The sequence below is a fragment of the Octopus bimaculoides genome, chromosome 15, assembly GCF_046866305.1.
Source record: "Octopus bimaculoides isolate indiv1 chromosome 15, ASM4686630v1, whole genome shotgun sequence".
NCBI classification, from domain to species: domain Eukaryota; kingdom Metazoa; phylum Mollusca; class Cephalopoda; order Octopoda; family Octopodidae; genus Octopus; species Octopus bimaculoides.
In genome coordinates, this window is record NC_142942.1 from 50,921,671 (window position 1) to 50,942,791 (window position 21,121).

The 21,121-nt window shown below is 38.2% G+C and overlaps 1 protein-coding gene across 2 annotated transcripts in view; it reads right to left on the reverse strand.

Moving 5' to 3' along the window:
* Positions 1-19,781, reverse strand: part of LOC106870817 (integrator complex subunit 14) — a 63,871-nt gene extending 44,090 nt beyond the window's left edge. Inside the window, exons 1-5 of one of the 2 annotated variants that reach the window (XM_089363937.1) lie at positions 19,161-19,781; positions 15,618-15,787; positions 14,299-14,469; positions 10,227-10,618; positions 422-564 (exon numbers count right to left, since the gene is read on the reverse strand). In XM_089363937.1, coding sequence (XP_089220063.1) covers positions 422-564; positions 10,227-10,618; positions 14,299-14,469; positions 15,618-15,779 — 868 coding nt within the window. In that variant the 5' untranslated portion in view covers positions 15,780-15,787; positions 19,161-19,781. Of the gene's footprint in view, positions 1-421; positions 565-10,226; positions 10,619-14,298; positions 14,470-15,617; positions 15,788-18,811; positions 18,926-19,160 lie in introns of those variants that run through there. The other variant, XM_014917037.3, reaches the window with a different exon arrangement.
* Between the last annotated feature and the right edge of the window lie 1,340 nt (positions 19,782-21,121).

Below are 21,121 nucleotides of genomic sequence, written 5' to 3' on the forward strand. Positions count from 1 at the left end.
GCCAGAATTTTTGCATGGAGTGCTAACAGGTATTTACCTGGATTTCTTCAGTCCCTACTTCCTATCACAACACACACACACACACACACGACAGGTTTCCATGAGGGGGCATAACTGAGTGGTTAGAGTGTTGCACTCAAGATCACAAGATCATGGATTCAATTCCAGATCCAAGTGATACATTACTTCTTCGCACATTACTCTGCAATCATTTCAACACCTGACAAATGGTACACCACCATGCACCTCTTCAGGCAACGTTGATTTGATGGAGGAAGTGAGCTAATGTATGTGTTGTACATTTAATCACTATAAACAAATAATTTGTGTAGATTGTTTCCAACAACTTTTACTCACAGGCCAAAGGTTCAACACAGTAAGATTGAACCCAGAACCATTTCATTGTCAAATTACAACTTACCTTCTTTATGCTTGTCTTTGACGCAGGGTAAGACAAGATGTCGTGAAAGAATTGGTGGACTGGCTATATCGGCAATATCCAAAAAGCCGCAGATTTCTAATTTGGAACCAATTTTGGCATCGATAATATCAAAGTCTTTTACTCTGAAGTGAGAAGATGAAGAAGTGGTGACATCAAAGATAGCTTTTAAAGTGAGTTCAAGGAAGTAGATTGAAATTTTTTAAATGTTTGTAAAAACTGGTTATTTTTTAAAACTAATACTATTCTTTCGTCAAAATAAATTTAGAACTGGATATAGAATACATTTATGTATTTCAGTCAAATGTGAGTGCAAGAACACATGAAAGAGAATCAGACAACTAGAGTATTATGTAAGAGAGACAGCTTTTAAATTGTTCTTTACTAACAAGTAAAGATGTCCACACTGTAAAATGGTTGGCCTTTGGAAGGGCATCCAGTTGTAAAAACCCTGCTAAAACTGACCTTGCTTGTGTTCATGTCATGTAAAAAGCACTCAGTCCATTCTGCTGGTGGTTGGTGTTAGGAAGGGGATCCAGCCATAAAAACCCCTGCCAAAACAGACACAGAAGTCTGGTGCAGGCTCCTGCTTGGCCAGTTCCTATCAAACTGTCCAACTCATGCCAGCATGGAAGGCGGATGTTAAATGATGATGATGATGAACAAAAGTTCTGCCAGTCACTTGCACAGCATGTTGAAAAAAACCAGCCAAACTTTATTTCCTTCAATCCATATCCTAGCAAGGAATGTACTAGAAAACATAGTCCACACACACTACGTCGAATAAAACAGATGAGATGGTCAAGGCTGGAATAGCTCGGGGATTAGGGAGTCTCTCCAGGTCAACCCACTACCGAGAAGTCACAGGTCTGGTATTATGGACAAATAATTAGAATGATGTATAAAAGAATAACAAAATGGATTCGCCAAGCTGAGCCAACCAGCAAGAGACTGAGGGGTAGACCAAGAATGATTAGGGTTGGACAATATCCTTAGTCTTGGTTGGTCACACTTTGCAATCCAGGTGGAAAGTGTAATGACTACTGCTTCTGACAAGTCTCTATGGGGGAGGTGCTGAAGACTACCCACAATACCCTTCCATGAGGCTGTAAAGAGATGTGTGTTATTTAAAACCAAAAATAAAAATAAAAAATAGAGGTAGATTGAAAGGAAAGTCAAAGACTGAGAGGCAGCCAAAGCAAGCGAAAACAGAGTTAAAGAAAGAGGAGCTTACACTGCTATCAAGAAATAGACATGGAAGGATGGACAGATGGACTGATAGACAGATATACAGAAATAGATAGACTGAGTATTTGACATTATAACTAACTAAATGGCAGGTACAGAAGATAACAACATCAGACGAACAATAGCAGATATTTTGTTTCTTTGTTATTTACTGATCATTATTTTGATATCTGCTATATGTTGAGCATATTTTTAAAAAATGCTGGAAGGTCAAAGTGTCAACAGGAGTGTTAAGTGGTCTCCAAAAATCAAACATGATTAGGTAAGTTAGTAAAGCAAAGAAGAGCAGTGTTGATGTGTTTAGCCAACCATCCCATACTGGTTGTGCCCAATCTAAATATATACAGGACAATGTCCTAAAGATAAAACTGTAAACACAGTCTGGTTTACATTATTGCAACAGAATGGCATCTATTAAAGACATTAAAAAAACAAGGCAGGGATTTAGAACAGATATATGCAGACAGGCATTCCAGTTATGACAATCCTGTCGTTCCCTCTCTATCCCTCTTTTGTGTTTTTGTCAAGACAGTCTATCATGGACAACATTATCCAATGAGATTTTTTCCTCTTTAAGATGTTAGGATATGATTAGTGTGATGTAGGTTTGTCAGAAGTAGATGGAGATTTTTTTCTTCTGCACTCTTTGTTGTAAACCAAAGCAGTCAGTAAGTTGTTGTATGTGATAACGTGCAGTGTCCATTGTCTGGTTATGAAACCAATCCTAAAAGCGGACATTGAAGTTTGAAGTTTACTATAAACATAATATATTGATTGTTGAACTCAAAATATCTTGCTTCAAGTACTTTGACAAGGTTCTTGAGTTAAAAGTGGCTCAATAGCTCCATGCTAGTGCAGAGTGGTTTGTAGGCAGCTCTGATAAGCCGTTTCTAGACAGAAAGTCAGTAGTGGGGGTGCTAGAAAAAGAATAGCCTGGGCAAAGGTCAGAGAGCTCCTACCTCTGCTGGTAACAAAGGGCCTCTCACTCAGTCAAACTGTCCAACCCATGCCAGCATAGAAAATGGATGTTAAATGATGATGACGCTGATATATATGTGTGTGTGTGTGTCTTTGTGTTCATGTTTGTCCTCCACTACCACCACTTAACAAGTGCTGGTTTGTTTACATCCACTTCACTTATGAAGTTAACAAAAGAGGCTGATTGAATAAATATCCAGGCTTTCAAAAATAAGTGCCAAGGTCAATTCTTTCAACTTATCTGATCATTCTGGTGCACAGAATATAAAGCATTTACGAAATTTTGTTGCAATCTTAATCAGATAATCTGAGATTAGCCATTAATGTTCAATTATGCATTCATAACCAGATACCAAAAACAGTTCTTGGTCATATGCATATTGTTGTTGTTGGCACTCCGTCGCTTACGATGTCGAGGGTTCCAGTTGATCCGATCAACGGACCAGCCTGCTCGTGAAATTAACATGCAAGTGGCTGAGCACTCCACAGACACGTGTACCCTTAACGTAGTTCTCGGGGATATTCAGCATACATGTCGAATTTTTCAGACCAAAAATTTACAGCCAAGAAGGTGGGTTGACTTATACACCAAGATAACTTTGGAGGAACAAAAATTATGAGTGAAATGCAGCAGGACATATGGCATAGTGGTTAAGAGCGCAGGCTACTAACCCCAAGATTCCGAGTTCGATTCCAAGCAGTGACCTGAACAATAGCAACAACAACAACAACAACAACAACATTGAAAAATATCTTAGGAATGAGAACCCAGGTTCAAAATTTCCCCAAAACACCTGAAGAAGGCTGGAGAGTATATCAGCCGAAACGTTGTGTTAACAACAAACAAGATGAAGACAAATATCCGTCAAATGTAAATAATGTACATAATTCCTCATCTCTTAAATATAGAACTGCACAGAATATATATTTTAAGAAACTTTGAACTTCAATATTTATTTGCCTATGCATTTAATTCACCATTTAAATCTTACTCCATATTTTTTTTTAACTCCCCACTACTAGTAAAAGGATTATTAAAATTGGTCTGATTTGTGGGAGGAATGACTGGGTTAATTGTTTTGGACAGGACCTAGGTGATACATAGTTGGAATGAGAAGAAGAAAAGACAGAGTTGAGGTTTTGTGTAAGCCAGGACAGAGGATGTGGGTATGCAGCCAGCTAGTCCAGAAGAGCAGTGGCTATTGTAGTAGCATAGAGGAGGCAAGGAGGAGTCAGTGAGCCTTTGGTGACACATGGCTGAGATGATGAGATAATGACGAACAGGTGTCTTCCTCTCAGCTGAGCCCTTGACAGAGAAGCTATATAGCTAAAGCCAGAAGAATAACAGCTGTTGTAGCCATATATAACAGAGAGAGAGAGAGAGAGAGAGAGAGAGAGGGAGAGAGAGAGGGAGAGGGAGAGAGAGAGAGAGAGAGAGAGAGAGAGAGAGAGAGAGAGAGAGAGAGAGAGCAATGTGTCTGTGAATCAATGGCTGTAACGTGCTGATGATTGAATCTTAGGTAATTGTAAACAGTCACAGATGTTTGTATGGTGTAGCATAGTGCTGTCCCGGATATGTGAACAGTACTTTAACGTGTACCATACAGACATAAAATAGGCATACAAATATACAGACATACAAATATACAGGCATACAAACAGAGCTTCCCTTCCTTACATTTTAGTTCAGTATAATCAATATCAGGAGACATTTCGAATGACCTAAATAAACACAGGTAAGACAGATGTTCAATGAAAAGATAATTTAACTATGCCAAGGACATCAAAACAAATAAAATTATGATAAAACATTAAATATATTTGTCCTGTTGTTTTCATCAGGAACATAGTATGAAATACCATAAGATATTTATTTCAGCTTTTCATGTTCTGAGTTCAAATCTTGCTGAGATCAACTTAGCTGTTCATCCTTTCAGGAGCAGAAAAAATAAAGTAGCAGTCATGTACTAGGGTTAATGCAATCAACAAACCCTCTCCTGGCCTTGTACTTAAATCATAAACAATAATATAGGCAAGCAGGGCTGTGTGGTAAGAAGCTTGCTTCCCAACCACATGGTTCCGGGTTCAGTCTCACTGCGTGACACCTTGGGCAAGTGTCTTCTACTATAGCCTTAGGCCGACCAAAGCCTTGTGAGTGCATTTGGTAGGCAGAAAATGAAAGAAGCTTGTCGTATATATATATATATATATATATATATATATATATATATATATATATATATATATATATATATATATATATATATATATATATATATATATATATATATAAATATATATATACATATATATATATATATACATACATATATATATATATACATACATATATATATATATATATACATACATATATATATATATATATATATACATACATATATATATATATATATATACATACATATATATATATATATATATACATACATATATATATATATATATACATACACATATATATATGCATACATACACACATATATATATATATATATATATATATATATATATATATATATATATATATATATATATATATATATATATATTTATGTGTGTGTGTGTGTCTTTGTGTCTGTGTTTGTCCCGCAACTAGCATGACAACCAATGTTGGTATGTTTACATCCCCATAACTTAGCAGTTCAGCAAAAGGGACTGATAGAATAAGTACAAGACTTACAAAGAATAAGACCTGGAGTCCCCTCCCCCAAATTTCAGGCCCTGTGCCTATAGTAGAAAGGATTATTGTTATTAACATTATTATTATTATTATCATTATTATTATTATTATTATAAAGGCAGTGAGCTGGCAGAATCATTAGGAAGTTTGGCAAAGTGCTAAGCAGCATTTCTTCAGGGTTTTTACATTCTTCTGTTCAAATCTCACCATGGCTGACTTTCGTCATTTCGTGTTTGATAAAATAAAGTACCAGCCGAGTACTGGGAGTCAATGTAGTCAACTCCCCGCCACTTTCCCTGCTAAAAATATTTCCGGGTCTTATGCCAAAATTTGACACTGTTATTATCATCATATTAAAAGTTCTATTGCTACAGACTGCAGCATTGGATTCACTTACATCGCATCTGTAATAAAATAACAACAAAAAAGAAAAAAAAAATTAAATCCGTTAGTTGCTCTTATGACCTCCACTTAAATGTTTGTAGAACTAATTTGATTCTTGCTTCCTGTTGGAATATGTAAATATTTTACAAGGAAGAGCTGAACATTTACCCAATTTACCCTCTGTCTGTTTCTCTCTCTCTCTCTCTCTAAACATAACTTTACTGCATTCGTTGTGAATTTATTCTCAAACTATTTCCTTTCGTTAATTGCCAACTAATTCTCTATAATTAAGTCATAATTACAGCATAATTATGTATGAGTTTTGCAGAACCCATGATCGGTGATGGTTACTGGCAGAATTGTTCTACACAAGTGGTGTCTTTATTCACCATTGTCAACCATGTTGCTGCCGTCACTGCCACCACTGCTATCATTACCATTAACCATCACCATCACCATCATTGAATCAGCATCACCATCATCATCATCATTGTCATATAACAAAAACCCACTTAAGGCATAATACACAAAACATTTAATTTGAAAAATGACTACATAGTCACTCGACATGCTAATAATAGCAACCAAACTTCCTTTAAATCATACCACTCTGCAAAAAAAAATGGGAATCCCTTTGATTACAGATCTTCATCATCATCATCATCATCGTCGTTTAACGTCCGCTTTCCATGCTAGCATGGGTTGGACGATTTGACTGAGGACTGGTGAAACCAGATGGCCACACCAGGCTCCAATCTGATTTGGCAGAGTTTCTACAGCTGGATGCTCTTCCTAACGCCAACCACTCCGAGAGTGTAGTAGGTGCTTATACGTGCCACCAGCATGAAGGCCAGTAAGGAGGTACTAGCAACAGCCTTGCTCAACATGGTGTATTTTATGTGCCACCTGCACAGGAGCCAGTTCGGAGGCACTGGCAATGATCCACAGGGAACATCAACACAAGGAAATGAAAAAATACAATAAAAGACAATCAAGACATGAAAGGGGATAGGGTTTGTTGCAGCAGTGAACCGGAACCATGACAGTCGCTGCCTCTACATGTATGACCACATCTAAACAACCCAGACACATCTACAACACTACTGTAACACTATCCGAGTGTATAAACTTTCCATGTTCAGTCTGGACAAACATAAAATTTACCTCACACACACACACACACACACACATGCAGGTGTGGCTGTGGTGAGAAGTTTGCTTCACAACCACATGGTTCCAGGTTCAGTTCCACAGCATGGTACTTTGGGCGTGTGTCTTTTAGTACAGCTTTGGACAAGCAAATCCTTGTAAGTGGATTTGGTTGGTGGAAACTGAAAGAAGCCTGTCATATTTGTGTATGTATTATACATACATACATACATACATCTATATACATACATACATACACATACACACATAGTTAGATTTTGTGGTATCTTTGGAGCATTATTATGTCAATAATAAACCCATACAGTAGTTCTATTATTCCTTAATTGCTTTACTACTTAATCAACTAATCAATTATTTGGTCAGTCACTCAATTAGTTAGGTTTGTCCAAGTCCTTTTCGTTGCCATTCACAACCGTTTCAAAAACAAAAACGAAAGACATACACACTCACACATATATGTATGTTTGTATATATAGGCGTAGGAGTGGCTGTGTGGTAAGTAGCTTGCTTACCAACCACATAGTCCCAGGTTTAGTCCCACAGTGTGGCACCTTGGGCAAGTGTCTTCTTCTATAGCCTCAGGCCAACCAAAGCCTTGTGAATGAATTTGGTAGACGGAAACTGAAAGAAGCCTGTCGTGTGTGTGTGTGTGTTTGTACCCCCAACATCGCTTGACAACTGATGCTGGTGCGTTTACGTCCCTGCAACTTAGCAGTTCAGCAAAATAGACCGATAGAATAAGTACTAAGCTTTCAAAGAATAAGTCCTGGGGTCGATTTGCTCAACTAAAGGCCGTGCTCTAGCATGGCCACAGTCAAATGACAAATAATTAAAAGAAAATATATATATATACACACACACACACACAGGCACTATACGTATATAATTACTTACATAAATGTGCAGGTGTTTGTGTTAATAGATGATCAAGGATATATAGGCAAGGAAAAGAAAGGGAAAGAGGAAAACACAGTACATGTATTTCAGTTATGTATAGTTTAAAGAGATATTTATAGGAAAAAAATATGGAAGGGAAGGGAAGTAATCTAGAAAATTACTTCCGCAGGTCTTAGCTTGGTAAGATGATTTTGTTGTTGTTTGGCCACAGGTCAGCATTGATCAGGTGTGCATTTGATCAGGTGTGCATTTGATCAAAGTGTTCCAACCATGGCCATCTTAGGGTATTTTCAAGCCTTGTATATAGGATTACAGTATCTCAGGTAGTCTTATTTAAGATGGTAAGCTATGGCTTGAAGGGAATTTTGCCGCTGTTTATAGCTGGTCAAACAACCACAGAGAAAGATTATGAAAGAGGAGGAATGATAAATGTTGGTGAGATAGCAACAGAAAAGGGGGGGGAACTAGTTTGAGGAACCAAGTCTTGGTGTGCACCACATACCAAAAAAAAAACTGTTACCATATTTAATGCCAGATACGATGCATTTTTATTTTTAAAAAATCTCACAAAATTCATGGGTGCAGACATGGGTGTATGGTAAGAAGCTCGCTTCCCAACTACATGGTTCCATGTTCAGTCCCACTGCATGGTACCTTGGACAAGTGTCTTCTACTATATCCTTGGATTGACCAAAACCTTGTGAGTGGATTCGGTAGATGAAAACTGAAAGCCTGTGATATATATAAATGTGTGTGTGTATGTGTGTCTCTGTCCCCCACCACTGCTTGACATTGGTGTGTTTATGTCCCTGTAACTTAGCGGTTCGGCAAAAGAGACCAATAGAATAAGTACTAACCTTGTGATTGCATTTGGTAGACAAACTGAAAGAAACCCATTGTACACACACACACGCACATATGCCGTTGCCAGTACTGCCTGACAGGCCTTCGTGCCGGTGGCACATAAAAGCACCCACTACACTCTCAGAGTGGTTGGCGTTAGGAAGGGCATCCAGCTGTAGAAATTCTGCCAGACCAGACTGGAGCCTGGTGAAGCCATCTGGTTCACCAGTCCTCAGTCAAATCGTCCAACCCATGCTAGCATGGAAAACGGACGTTAAACGATAATGATGATGTATGTATATATATATCTACATGTGTGTGTCTTTGAGTATGTGTTTGTCCCCCACCATCACTGCTTGACAACCGGTGCTGGTGTGTTTACGTTCCTGTAACTTAGCATGGAGCAAAGAATAAATAGATTCAATATCTTAAAGAAATTGTGCATCTACATAGATAATGTAGGCATCTTCTGCTATAGCCTCTCAGGCCAATGACAGCATTGGGAATGAATCTGATAAATGGAAACTAAAAGAAGTCCATTAAATATGTATGTGTGTGTGTGTGTGTGTGTGTGTGTGTGTGTATGTATGTGTGCATGTGTATTTAACATACATATGTATATACATACACTTTATGGTATTCCATAATAATAGTAATGTAAACATATGTGCGTGCGTGCATGTATGTACGTACGTAAGTACATAAATATGTACAAACGGATGTACCCACCTATGTATGTAAGCACATACGTAAAGCAAATATACGTGTGTGTGCGTATGTATGTGTGTATGTATGTATGTGTGTATGTATGTATGTACATACATGTATGCATGCACACATATTTACTTTATTCTCATTATAGAATTGTAGGGCAAAAGTGAAAGTGTTTTTTTCCTCGGCATATAAAAAATAAAAAAACAAAACGATTTTTCTAGCCAAAAGTGAAAGTATTTTTCTTAGAAAATAAAGGAAAAATGTTTTTGTGTTTTCCTGAGCAAAAAGTAAAAACTGCATTTATTGTTTTTTTTTCAATAAAAAGGTTAAATAGATCCAATATCATAAAGTAATTGTTCACATCATGTATCTTTTAGCTTTTACTTGTTTCAATCATTAGACTGTGGCCATGCTGGGGCACTGACTTGAAGGACTTTTCGTAGAACGAATCAACCCCAGGACTTAATTTTGTTAAGCCTCATACTTATTCTGTCATCCCTTTTGTTGAACCACTAAGTTGTGGGACATAAACACACCAGTCAGGCGGTACTGGCAACGGCCACGCTCAAAATGGTGTATTTTACGTGCCACCCGCACAAGAGCCAGTCCAGCGGCTGGGAGATTTGGCTACTATTTCTAGCAGGTCATATAATTTACTTCACTCCAACTATTGAGGATCCCTCATTGGTTTGTGAAAGAATGTACAGCATTACATGTCACTGTACCATATCTTGTAACAGTAAAGAGGAGGAAAAGAAGCAAGGCAAAAGCTAACCAACAAAAAACAAAAAAAAATAGCAGTAATGTAAAAGAAATTAACAAAAAAAGCAACAAAAATAGAATACCTACTTTTCATAAGGTTCTGGTGGTGGATATAGCTGGACTGTACATTTTAGCTGACCACAGGTCAAAGTCATAACATAGGGAGAGAAGATGTCATCGGCAAATCTCTGGAACATCTGCTGGACAGATTTTGTAGAAAGGGCAGCATCAGGGGTATAAATGTCTCCGCCATATCCATTAATGTCAATTAACTTTTGAAAGAGCGGCAGAGAAACCCGGAGGTTAGGATCTGAGGGGGGCGCAATGCACATCACATAGAGTTTGCATCTTGTGTTGAAAGGTAACGGGAAATTTCCTTTCTCACTGTTGTTCTTTGATTCTCTTTTGTGATACTTTTGTAATGAATAGGACAAAGAACCAGGACCAATGCCAGAACAACCATCGGTGATTAACAGAACCTGCAAAACAAATTCAGAAGGAGGGTGAAAATGTTACAGAGGTAAAGGAATTTGTGTTTATACAGATATATATGTGTGTGTGTATATATATATATTCTCTCTTTCCTTTCCTGAGCGTCCAATAATACTATCCATATCACGTCCTCACTTTGTTGTTTTTTTGTTTTTTTGTTATTGTTTTTTTGAACTATATATATATATATATATATATATATATATATATATATATATATATATATATATATATATATATATATATATATATATATATATGAAGCATGATTTTTGGGCCCCACGGAGGCAATGACTAGTGACCGAGACCTTTGGCATTGTGCTCTGCTTGAGAGAACCGATCAAGCCAAGTGAAATCGTAGTCATGGCTGATGCTGGTCGCACATAAAAAGCACCTTTCGAGTGTTAAGCCTCATGGAGACAAAGTGGCTAAGCTCCTTTCAAATGTCTGGCCTCATGGAGGCAATGACCAAAACCATTGGCATTATGTCGTGCTTGAAAAGAAGACCCATCAAGCCGGGCAAAATTGCAGTCATGGCAGATACAAGTGTCAAGTAAATGGCACCTGTGGCTGTGGCATGTAAAAGCACCCATTACACTCTTGGAGTGGTTGGCATTAGGAAGGGCATCCAGCCATAGAAACCTTGCCAAATCAGACTGGAGTCTGGTGCAGCCTTCCAGCTTACCAGCCCTGGTCAAACTGTCGAACCCATGCCAGCATGGACAGCATCCATCTACCAAATCCACTCTCAAGGCTTTGTTCGGCTCGAGGCTACAGTAGAAGACACTTGCGCAAGGTGCCATGCAGTGGCTCTGAACCCAGAACCATGTGGTTGGCAAGCAAGCTACTTTGTGCCTATATATTTATTAGAAAGGGCATCCAGCTGTAGAAACCATGCCAAATCAAACAAGAGTCTGGTGCAGCCCCACCTCCCAGCTTGCCAGTTCTGGTCACATTGTCCAACCCATGCCAGCATGGACAACAGATGTTAAATGATGACAATGATGTTGATGATGATGATGAAATACATAATACATGTATAACCTATATATAATATATAAAAGAGACATTCTGTCTGTGTGTTTGTTTGTTTGTCCTCCAAAATGAAAGTAAGTGGCTTAAGGGAAACTATTATGCTTTTTGTTATCTTATCTTATCTTATATCTTATATATATATACATGAACCGCAAAAGAAACACAAGCCGTGTGTGACTATGAGATATGTTTTAATTCCATTATGTCAGAGATAAAGTTTGATAAACCTGATAAAGTTCATTTCTTTGAAACACTTTGACCACAGTCTATGGGTCATTATCATGTGTTTTGAGAGTGGGCGGATCCAGCACATTGAGATTGTAGGGTGCGACATGTTCAATACCGTGTATGCCCCTCCTTGGGTGTTCAAAACGACCATACACCGTTGGTACATGGAGTGCATGAGGCAGTTCACAAAAGCCAGTGGCACTTATGATCACAGCCTAAGAAAAGCTGCCTCCATGTCCACACAAGTTGTTGGCCTTGGGACCACCTGGTTCTGATGTTGTGCTGATGCAAGAAGTCCATGGTGACCCTGGCTGGTGGGAGGGAGCATTGTCCTGCTGGAAAATGTGGCTATGGTGATGCACGAAGAAGGGCATGATGTAAGGTCTTAAGATCTGGTCAATGTGCTGGGCTGTGATGCCATTCCCTCTGCCTGCACATTTTGGAACATATGGGGCCTAATTCTCTGATTCAGGCCTACAGCACCTCAAACCATGCTACTTTGGCCACCCCATGCGTCTCTCTCCATGACATGTGTCTGTAGTGCTCACCTCTCCTACGCCACACCCTCACTCTGCCATCCAAGGTGGAAACGCAGTACTGACTCTCATCAGGGAAGACTATCAACCTCCATTGTTGGTGCTGTGTAACCCACTGTAGTCATGCCTGACAGCGGTGGGCAGTGAGGACAGGATGTTGAGTAGGACGGCAGCAACGCAGGTTGTTGGCGGTCAGTCGACGTCGTACTGTGTCGTTGCTGATGGGTCACTGTCCAGTGCCAATGGTCTCACAAGCTGTCATGCTGACCGGTCTGAAGCGATCATGGAGGTGTTGCAAGTGAATGGAGTGATCCTGCCTGGGTGTGGTCACCCAGGGGCCCCTCTGAAGGCATGGTCTGCAGTGCTGTTGTTGTTGTAGCACTGTTGTAAGTGATAGATGGTGCTGACATGGACAGTGAAAGCTTTCGCATCAATCAGGGCACACAGCCCTATTTGCAATCGGCCAATAGCTTGTTCCCTCTATGCTGCTGACAATCAGGTCATACCAGATGCGTCCAAATTACAAATGCCAGGAACATGGTTCAAGTTGATTTTTATACCCATAACCTCCACAAGATGCATGTGCATTTTGGTTTTCGTGACAATTGTTTGCAACTGCCACCCATGCCATTCAACACAGCTGCATTTTGACATCTTGTTTCAGGGAAAGTTGAAAGGTTACCTGCAATTTGGGTCTCTGCAATAAACCAGCATGTCTTGGAATATTTACACTTACATCCCCAAAATAAATTTTCAGAATTTACCATATAAGAATGACATTTGAAAAAATCATGTTTCTTTTGTGGTTCAGTGTATATGAGAGATTCTGTCCATCTGTGTGTTAGTTCATTTGTTTGTCCACCAAAATGAAAGTAAATGGTTCAAGGGAAGCTATTATGCTTTTTTTTTTATCTCCCGTTATGCTATTACCTAAGATGTCTAGAAAAAAATGGTACAACACTAATTGTACACAAACCTATGAGGAACTGCATTGAGGCAAATATTCTCACTGGTTGTGGCAAAGGTGACACCGTCTTCGTTCCTTGCATACCAGTTATACCAGTTTCTGGAGAGATTACATATTTTCTTTGGTGGCATTTTTTTTCCAACATTGTAAACAAAAAATTATGAACAAAGAATAATACAATAATAGAGAAAGGGAGGGAGATATATACAGAGAGACAGACACATATATATACACATACACAATATATATTCAATTAGTTTTACCCAGAAGATAGTTGAAACACTACATCATAACCTTCATAATTTTCTCTTTCTCTATTTTCCATTAGGTTAAGTTGGAGTTGGATCAGAGGATGGCCAAGAATTTAGAGAACAACCTAACAAATAAATCGAAAATGACTTCGACCACACAGTCTCAGCTGTGAATCAGTTTTACACGGTCAAGATGAAGGGGGACAACTCCCGTCATCAGAGTGTCAGTGCGAAAACAAGAATTACACAAACGTGTATGTGTTGGCTATGGGCGGTGATGTTGCTGTAATTTCTCCTATCAATGGGTCAACGATGAATGGAAAAAAGAAATAGTAATAGGAAGTGTGTCCAAGAGTCTGGTGCAGCCCCACAGCTTAATAGCCCTGGTCAAACCTCTTCTAATGCTAGCATGGAAAATCTTATGTAAAAGGGAATGAAAAAGCTGTCATCATCAATATCTGTACATAAATTTTTCTACTGTGGCATGGATCTGATGATTAGTGCAGTAATGAGGTTGTGTGATGGTTACACTTGAAGAAACCCATGGAACCTTAGTTAAGATTTTTAGTTAAATACACTAAAACAGACATTTAACATGCAGTTAGTATTAAATGTTTAATTAATATAAGAGACAATTTAGGATAACTCACCTGAGATGTGGCAAAGATACTCCACTCTTCAGTTATGATTGAATTCACTCCACTCAATGCTGTTTCAATGCAGGTTTTACTATATTCATCCACTTTGTTTAGAACCATTCTTATTTGTTCAACATCACGAGTAAATGGCACCAGTTGTTCCCATAAATAAGAAAACACTACCTGAGTGCAAAAAGAAATAAAAAAGATATATTTCTGGGTAAAAAGAAGTTGCCTTAACTCATCCACAGGGGGCAGCCTGGTATGGTAGGGAATTTTATAGAGAGATAGTGTAGTGTCCCCTTTAATACGATGCTTGTGTGTGTGTTTGTGTGTCTGTGTTTGTCCCCCCAACATCGCTTGACAAACAATGCTAGTGTGTTTACGTCCCTGTAACTTAGTGGTTCAGCAAAAAAGAGATAGAATAAGTATTAAGCTTACAAAGAATAAGTCCTGGGGTCAATTTGCTTGACTAAATGGTTATGAAGGTGACTAGGTATATATCCATAGAGAGTCAGATAGTGTTGATGTCTTCATGGCACTACAAGATATGGTAGGGAGTTTTTAAACAGTATATTATCTTTTCTCTACAATGCCTGGTTCATTGAGAAGGGCTCTTTCTGAGGTGTAATAGTAAATGAACAGCTGATAATCCTAGGTGCTGTCTGCCAAATTTAAAGGGCATATCCTCTCTGCTAGTTCAGCCTTTGTTGTAGGTACAATAGCATATGAGCTTAAGACTGTCACTGGCTGTGCGTCTGTTGTCAAAATGGGCAAAGTAAACTAGTCAGCTGGCAATAGGGGAGTAGCAGAGTTGACAACCATGCATTGCTATCTCCTGCCACATAGGGTGGCATAGAGTGAGAAAGAGGAATTGATAGAAGATATAGTAATGGAAGAGGGTTAGAGTGATTGGAATGAGACAGTGACAAAAGAGAGAGAGAGATAGTGTGATAGACTGCTATATTTGATGGTTGTTAGTAAGAAACTTGAATAGAAGCAGACTAAGCAAGGGAGACCTAAAAGTAACTATTAAACATCCGAGCCAATCTTCCTGGGTGTTTCCAGCAATTGTGTTTGACACAGGCTGTTTTCCCAGTCTTCTGTGGAAAAAATATTTGGTGATGGGGGAAATATTGCTTTGCTTGGAAACAGGTGAGGGTTGTGAAAGGAAGGACAGCCAACCATACAAAAATCATCTGCCTCAATTTTTGCCTGTTCCATAGAAGCATGGAGAAATAGATAATAGATGATGATGATGTTGAGACATACACACACACTTACACACACATCAGAAAAATAAAAGCTATTGAAACGTAGAAGGATCTTACAAGAGATGTAAATTCTAATTTACAATTGGTTCCCATATAATCCAGTAAAGTATTAATTCCTTGTATAGCTAGATGTCTCCTCTGTACTTCTTCTGAAAACTCAGGCAGGTTCACAGGACGGCTCATTGATAATGAGCAATCCAGAAGGATGATCGTTGGCATGGTGACAGCTGTAAATTACAAACATAAGGTCAAAAGTTAATATAAACAACCAAGATAACTTAATCATTATACATTTTAAAAACACAACAGCAAAAATGCAAATATAGAAATGCTTCCATGTCTAAGATAAATCATACTTGGATAAGCTGAAATAGTTGATCTTGATAGTAAGCAACATTAAATCGATATCCTTCTGCTTGTGTGGATAGATTTTAGACCACCTTCTGACTGTGTCACTAGATCTCACAATTTACGTCATCATCGTCGTTTAATGTCCGCTTCCCATGCTAGCATGGGTTAGACGATTCGACTGAGGACTGGTGAAACCAGATGGCTACACCAGGCTCCAATCTGATTTGGCAGAGTGTCTACAGCTGGATGCCTTTCCTAACGCCAACCACTCCAAGAGTGTAGTGGGTGCTTTTACGTGCCACCGGCACGAAGGCCAGTCAGGCAGTACTGACAACGGCCATGCTCAAAATGGTGTATTTTACGTGCCACCTGCACAGGAGCCAGTTCGGCAGCACTGGAAACGATCTCGCTCGAATGTCTTTACACATGCCATCTGGCACAAGTGCCAGGAGGGCGATGCCTCTCATATGCCTAATGCTAGTGAATTATAAAAGCCGTCTCTGCTTTAGCTCGAGGAATATTGGTATCAGATTTCTGTAGATGTTACAAAGTGTTGAATATGATCTCCTACTGATGTTTTGTATCTTTCTGAGCAGGTCGGTATATGTTCCATCAAGTTGTTTTTCTAAGAGAGCCGATAAGGTCCAAGTCTCTGATCCTTAGAGAAGGACCGGCTCAATCAGTGTTTCTAAATATTTTAACTTTTAACGTGAGCAGAAGGCTTGAGTGCCAGATCTTATCAAGCCTGTTACATGCATCCCGAGCAAGAGCTTTGCGGATGCGAAAGTCCCTTTGGGAGTCTACTATGTATGATATCTGGAATCGTCAACGTTTTTGATTGATATATTATTGAGACAATTAAAACAGGTGGGTCGGGGTAAATGATGCAATAATCGCCAGTGTGGCACAACTACCGTTGACAGAAAATAGAATTAATTTATAGGATTCAAACTGAATGACATGAATTTGTGTTGCAAGATTCCTGATGTGAAGTCGTGTGTTGAAACAGATATTGTTGTATTTCGGTTATGTCATTTTTTTTCTTCCAAATAAACACTCGCACTGTATATTCGTTCTTCACTCGTTTATTACTGTTCTTATTCTCATTCATTGTCCGGAAATCTTTCGTCACACATCTGAGACCTCCCAAGCGACACTTTCCGCAGAGCAAGGGCACATACCAAGACGGAAAGTGTCGCTGAGGAGGTCACAGATGTATGAAGAAAAATTTCCGGACATGAATTAGAATAAGAACAGTAATAAACAAGTGAAGAACGAATATATAGTGCTTGTATCTTTGGGGGGTGGGGAGACCATCCCGAGATATATGAATAACATGAGTTATCTCCCTTATATATATGTTTTCTTCTATTTTCAATTATTTAAAGTTTGCTTGAAGGGAACGAGCTGGTTTCTGATAAAGATACAAAGCTCCATCATTGGAATAGAGATAGTAAAAATGTCATATGTTGAACGTAAGCGCGTTTGGTCTTCAATTCCTTGAAAATAAATTAATATAGTGTGGCACTTTGGACAAGTTTCTTCGATTATAGTCTCGCGTTGACCAAAGCTTTGAGTGGATTTAGTGGAGGAAACTGAAAGGAGCCCGTCGTATGTGTGTGTGTTTGTCCACCACCATCGCTTGACAACCGGTGTTAGTGTGTTTACGTCTCCCTAACTTGGCGGTTCGTCAAACGAGATTTTTAAAAAAATAAGTACTGGGGTCGATTCATTCGACTAAAATTCGTCGAGGCAATGTTTTAGCAAGGCCTAAGTCTAATGGCTGAAACACGTAAAAGATAAAGGAATATATATATTTCGTGTTTGTATCTAGTTTGCAATATTCTTTATGTGAATTCGTGCGTTGAAACAAATTTTGTTTTGTCTAGAGAGAGTCATTTATGCCAATATTATTGACACACACACTAGTTCGATTCCACTCTTTTATTATTAGTCAATTGGTTAAATATCCAGACTAACTAATCGATTGTTTGGTTAAACAGTAAGTCATTTGTTTTGTTTTTGTTTGTCAATATTGGCATAATGATTTTCCCTAGACACAACAGCATATATATATGTAGCAAATATTAGATCAAAACGAGATCTTATTTTCCTCATTGAAAAAAAAAATTCCCTGTAATTAATAAAACTGTCACGTATTTTGTTTGAGATATTGAATAAAAGGTGATTTATTTTTTTAATATACGTGTAATAAATACTTTCTATTTCGTATTCTCGTTATATATACAAGAAATGCATTGTCAATTAATAATCGATTTTAAAAAAGAAATTATCTCTTGTACATCTATAAACAGATCGTTCGCACTTAGCCATCAACTGATAATCTATTAATATTTGCTTCAAATTTTGGCACTGGGCCAGCAATTTTTAGAAAGCGGAGAAGTCGATCATATCGACCCCAGTGTTCAGCTGGTACTTATTTTATCGACCCTGAAAGATTGAAAGACAAAAACGACCTTCGCAGAATTTGAACTCGGAACATAAAGACGTATGAAATGCCACTGAACATTTTGTCCGGTATGCTAATGACTCTACCAGCTCGCCGCCTTCCTATTAACTATTAATATTAAATACATGTGAAGTCTATTAAATCTATAATCACCAACAACTTTGCACAAGTGTTAAAAGAACACACGCATACACACACACATATATATATATATACACATATATATATATACACACATACACACAAACACGTTTGATGTATAGATTGGAGCAGTACTCAATACATGCGGCAGAGTTTATTTATCTAGGAGATTAATGATTACATACAACGAGGAACTCTTGAGTAACGACGAAGTGAATTATATATATATGTATATAAAGTTACAAAAATATAATAAATGGTTGGCGTTTAATGAAGTAGTATTACTTACAATAAAATCTGGTGGTATAGTATCTAGAATAATTTAAAAAGAGGAGGAAATTTTACAAAATCATTGATTCTCCATAAAATCCATGCCTCTTTGAATCTACGATCTTCCGCCAGTATTCTTTAAAACGAGACTATTTTGTCAACATTATTTTGTTCCGGCGACCTAAATAAATCTCAACCATAAAATTGAAAATATATTAAGAAAGAATAATTCCCGTTATTAAAGATGTAAAAATTAACTAAAATAGATTCTCGGATTATTTGAAATATTTGCATATATCGTCAGACTTAATAACTTAAATTATTTTTAAAGGACTAATATTTTCGTGCAGCATAAAAATAATATTCACCGTTTTTCGTATTATTCGATGTACTTTCGTGTCGCGCTTTGTGCGGTTTTATTCGTGTGTTGTTGATGTTTTCTAGAAGGCTTGAATACCATAGAATCTAATTTTCCTTCTACAGTTGCCAGAAATAATTTTAAGGCGTACAGCCGCACAAAGGTTTCGTTTTTTAGTTGTTATCTCACCTTTAACCGTGAATCTGTAATATATATATATATAATCAGAAACTAGTTAGGGTTTGGCGATTTACAGTTAAAGTGTATAAATCTATTTTGCTTATATTTGGAATTAAAAAATTGTGTAACTTCTATACAACTATACCTTTTATAGGTAAATGGACATGGCTGATATAGCTATCTTTTTTTATAAGTAAATGGACGTATGGCTGATAAAAGGAATTCATTGCACCACTGGTGACAGTGGTGCAATGATGAAAGTTAAAACAACGTCGGCTGGATTTGAACTCACGACATGGTATCCTACTTTAATAAGGATTAAATGTAAATAAATAAAACTTGCAAATAAAAATTTTAAAAATTCATGGCTAAACTTGCAAATAAAATAAAATTTAATGGCTTTCTTGTCAATAGTTTGTTTGTGCGTCGCACAGAAACCGGGTGTGTCTTTTCACCTCCAGCAATAGAGAACAGTCATCATATTTCATTCCATAACTATCATCTCTGAAGAGTGCAAAGTTACATAATCAGGCTGTTTCTAGCACTCCGTTGATCCCGCTAGTGCAAAACCGTCTGGTAAGCCCGGTCGTAATGAATTTGTTGTTGGCACTCCGTCGCTTACGACGTCGAGGGTTCCAGTTTATCCGATCAACGGAACAGCCTGCTCGTGAAATTAACATGCAAGTGGCTGAGCACTCCAGTGACACGTGTACCCTTAACGTAGTTCTCGGGACGATTCAGCATGACACAGTATGACAAGGCTGACCCTTTGAATTACAGGTACAACAGAAACAGGAAGTAAGAGTGAGAGAAAGTTGTGGTGGAAGAGTACAGCAGGGTTCGCCACCATCTCGTTCTTGTGTCCATGGACATTTAACTTTTCATTATAGATTCTTTCCCAGTCTTCGTCTGCTACATAGGTACAACGCACCCGCATACGCCTATGCCCTCATACACACAGACACATGTAAATGTATCAATAAATCTTTCATTAGCATTCTATGCTGTTGTGTCTCTCTCTTTTCTCCCTGCACATATGTCGCATTTCATCTTACATATATTGTAAGGACCGTGTGTTATCCAACATCAACTCTCGTTATCTCGCATCACACGGTCCTTTACAGTATAATCCTGTATAGACTTGGGGCCCCGGGTGGTACTTACTCTAGCTACGCCACTAAGCTTGAACCACGTAATCCACGTAACTACCTATTTCTATATTCGTTCAGTGATTTGCAGCCCATCAATTACAGTTAATAAAATAAATTGAAGCAAATCAACAAAACAAATACACCCACCTTTTTTTTTTTTTTTTTCAAATTTTGGGACAAGATTGGCAATTTCGGGCTAGGGACTAAGTCGATTGCATCGATCCGAGTACTCCACTGGTACTTACTTTATTGACACTGAAAGGATGAAAAACAAAGCCGATCTCGACGGAATTTGAACTCAGGACTTGAGGACGGACGAAATGACGCTAAGCATTTCAACCGACGTGCTAACGATTCTTTTCTAATCTAGGTACAAGGCCCGAATTTTGGGGGAGGGGGGCCAGTCGATTAGATCTATCCCAGTACGCAACTGGTACTTAATTTATTGATCCCGAAATGATGAAAGGCAAAGTCGACCTCGGTGGAATTTGAACTCAGAACATAAAGACAGACGACATACCGCTAAGCGGCGTGCGAACGTTTCAGCTAGCTCACCGCCTTTTTCCATTGTAACAACACAAAACAATTCAGTAGTTTGTAATTGTTCCGTTATTTTCTTATTTATATTTGCATTTTTTTT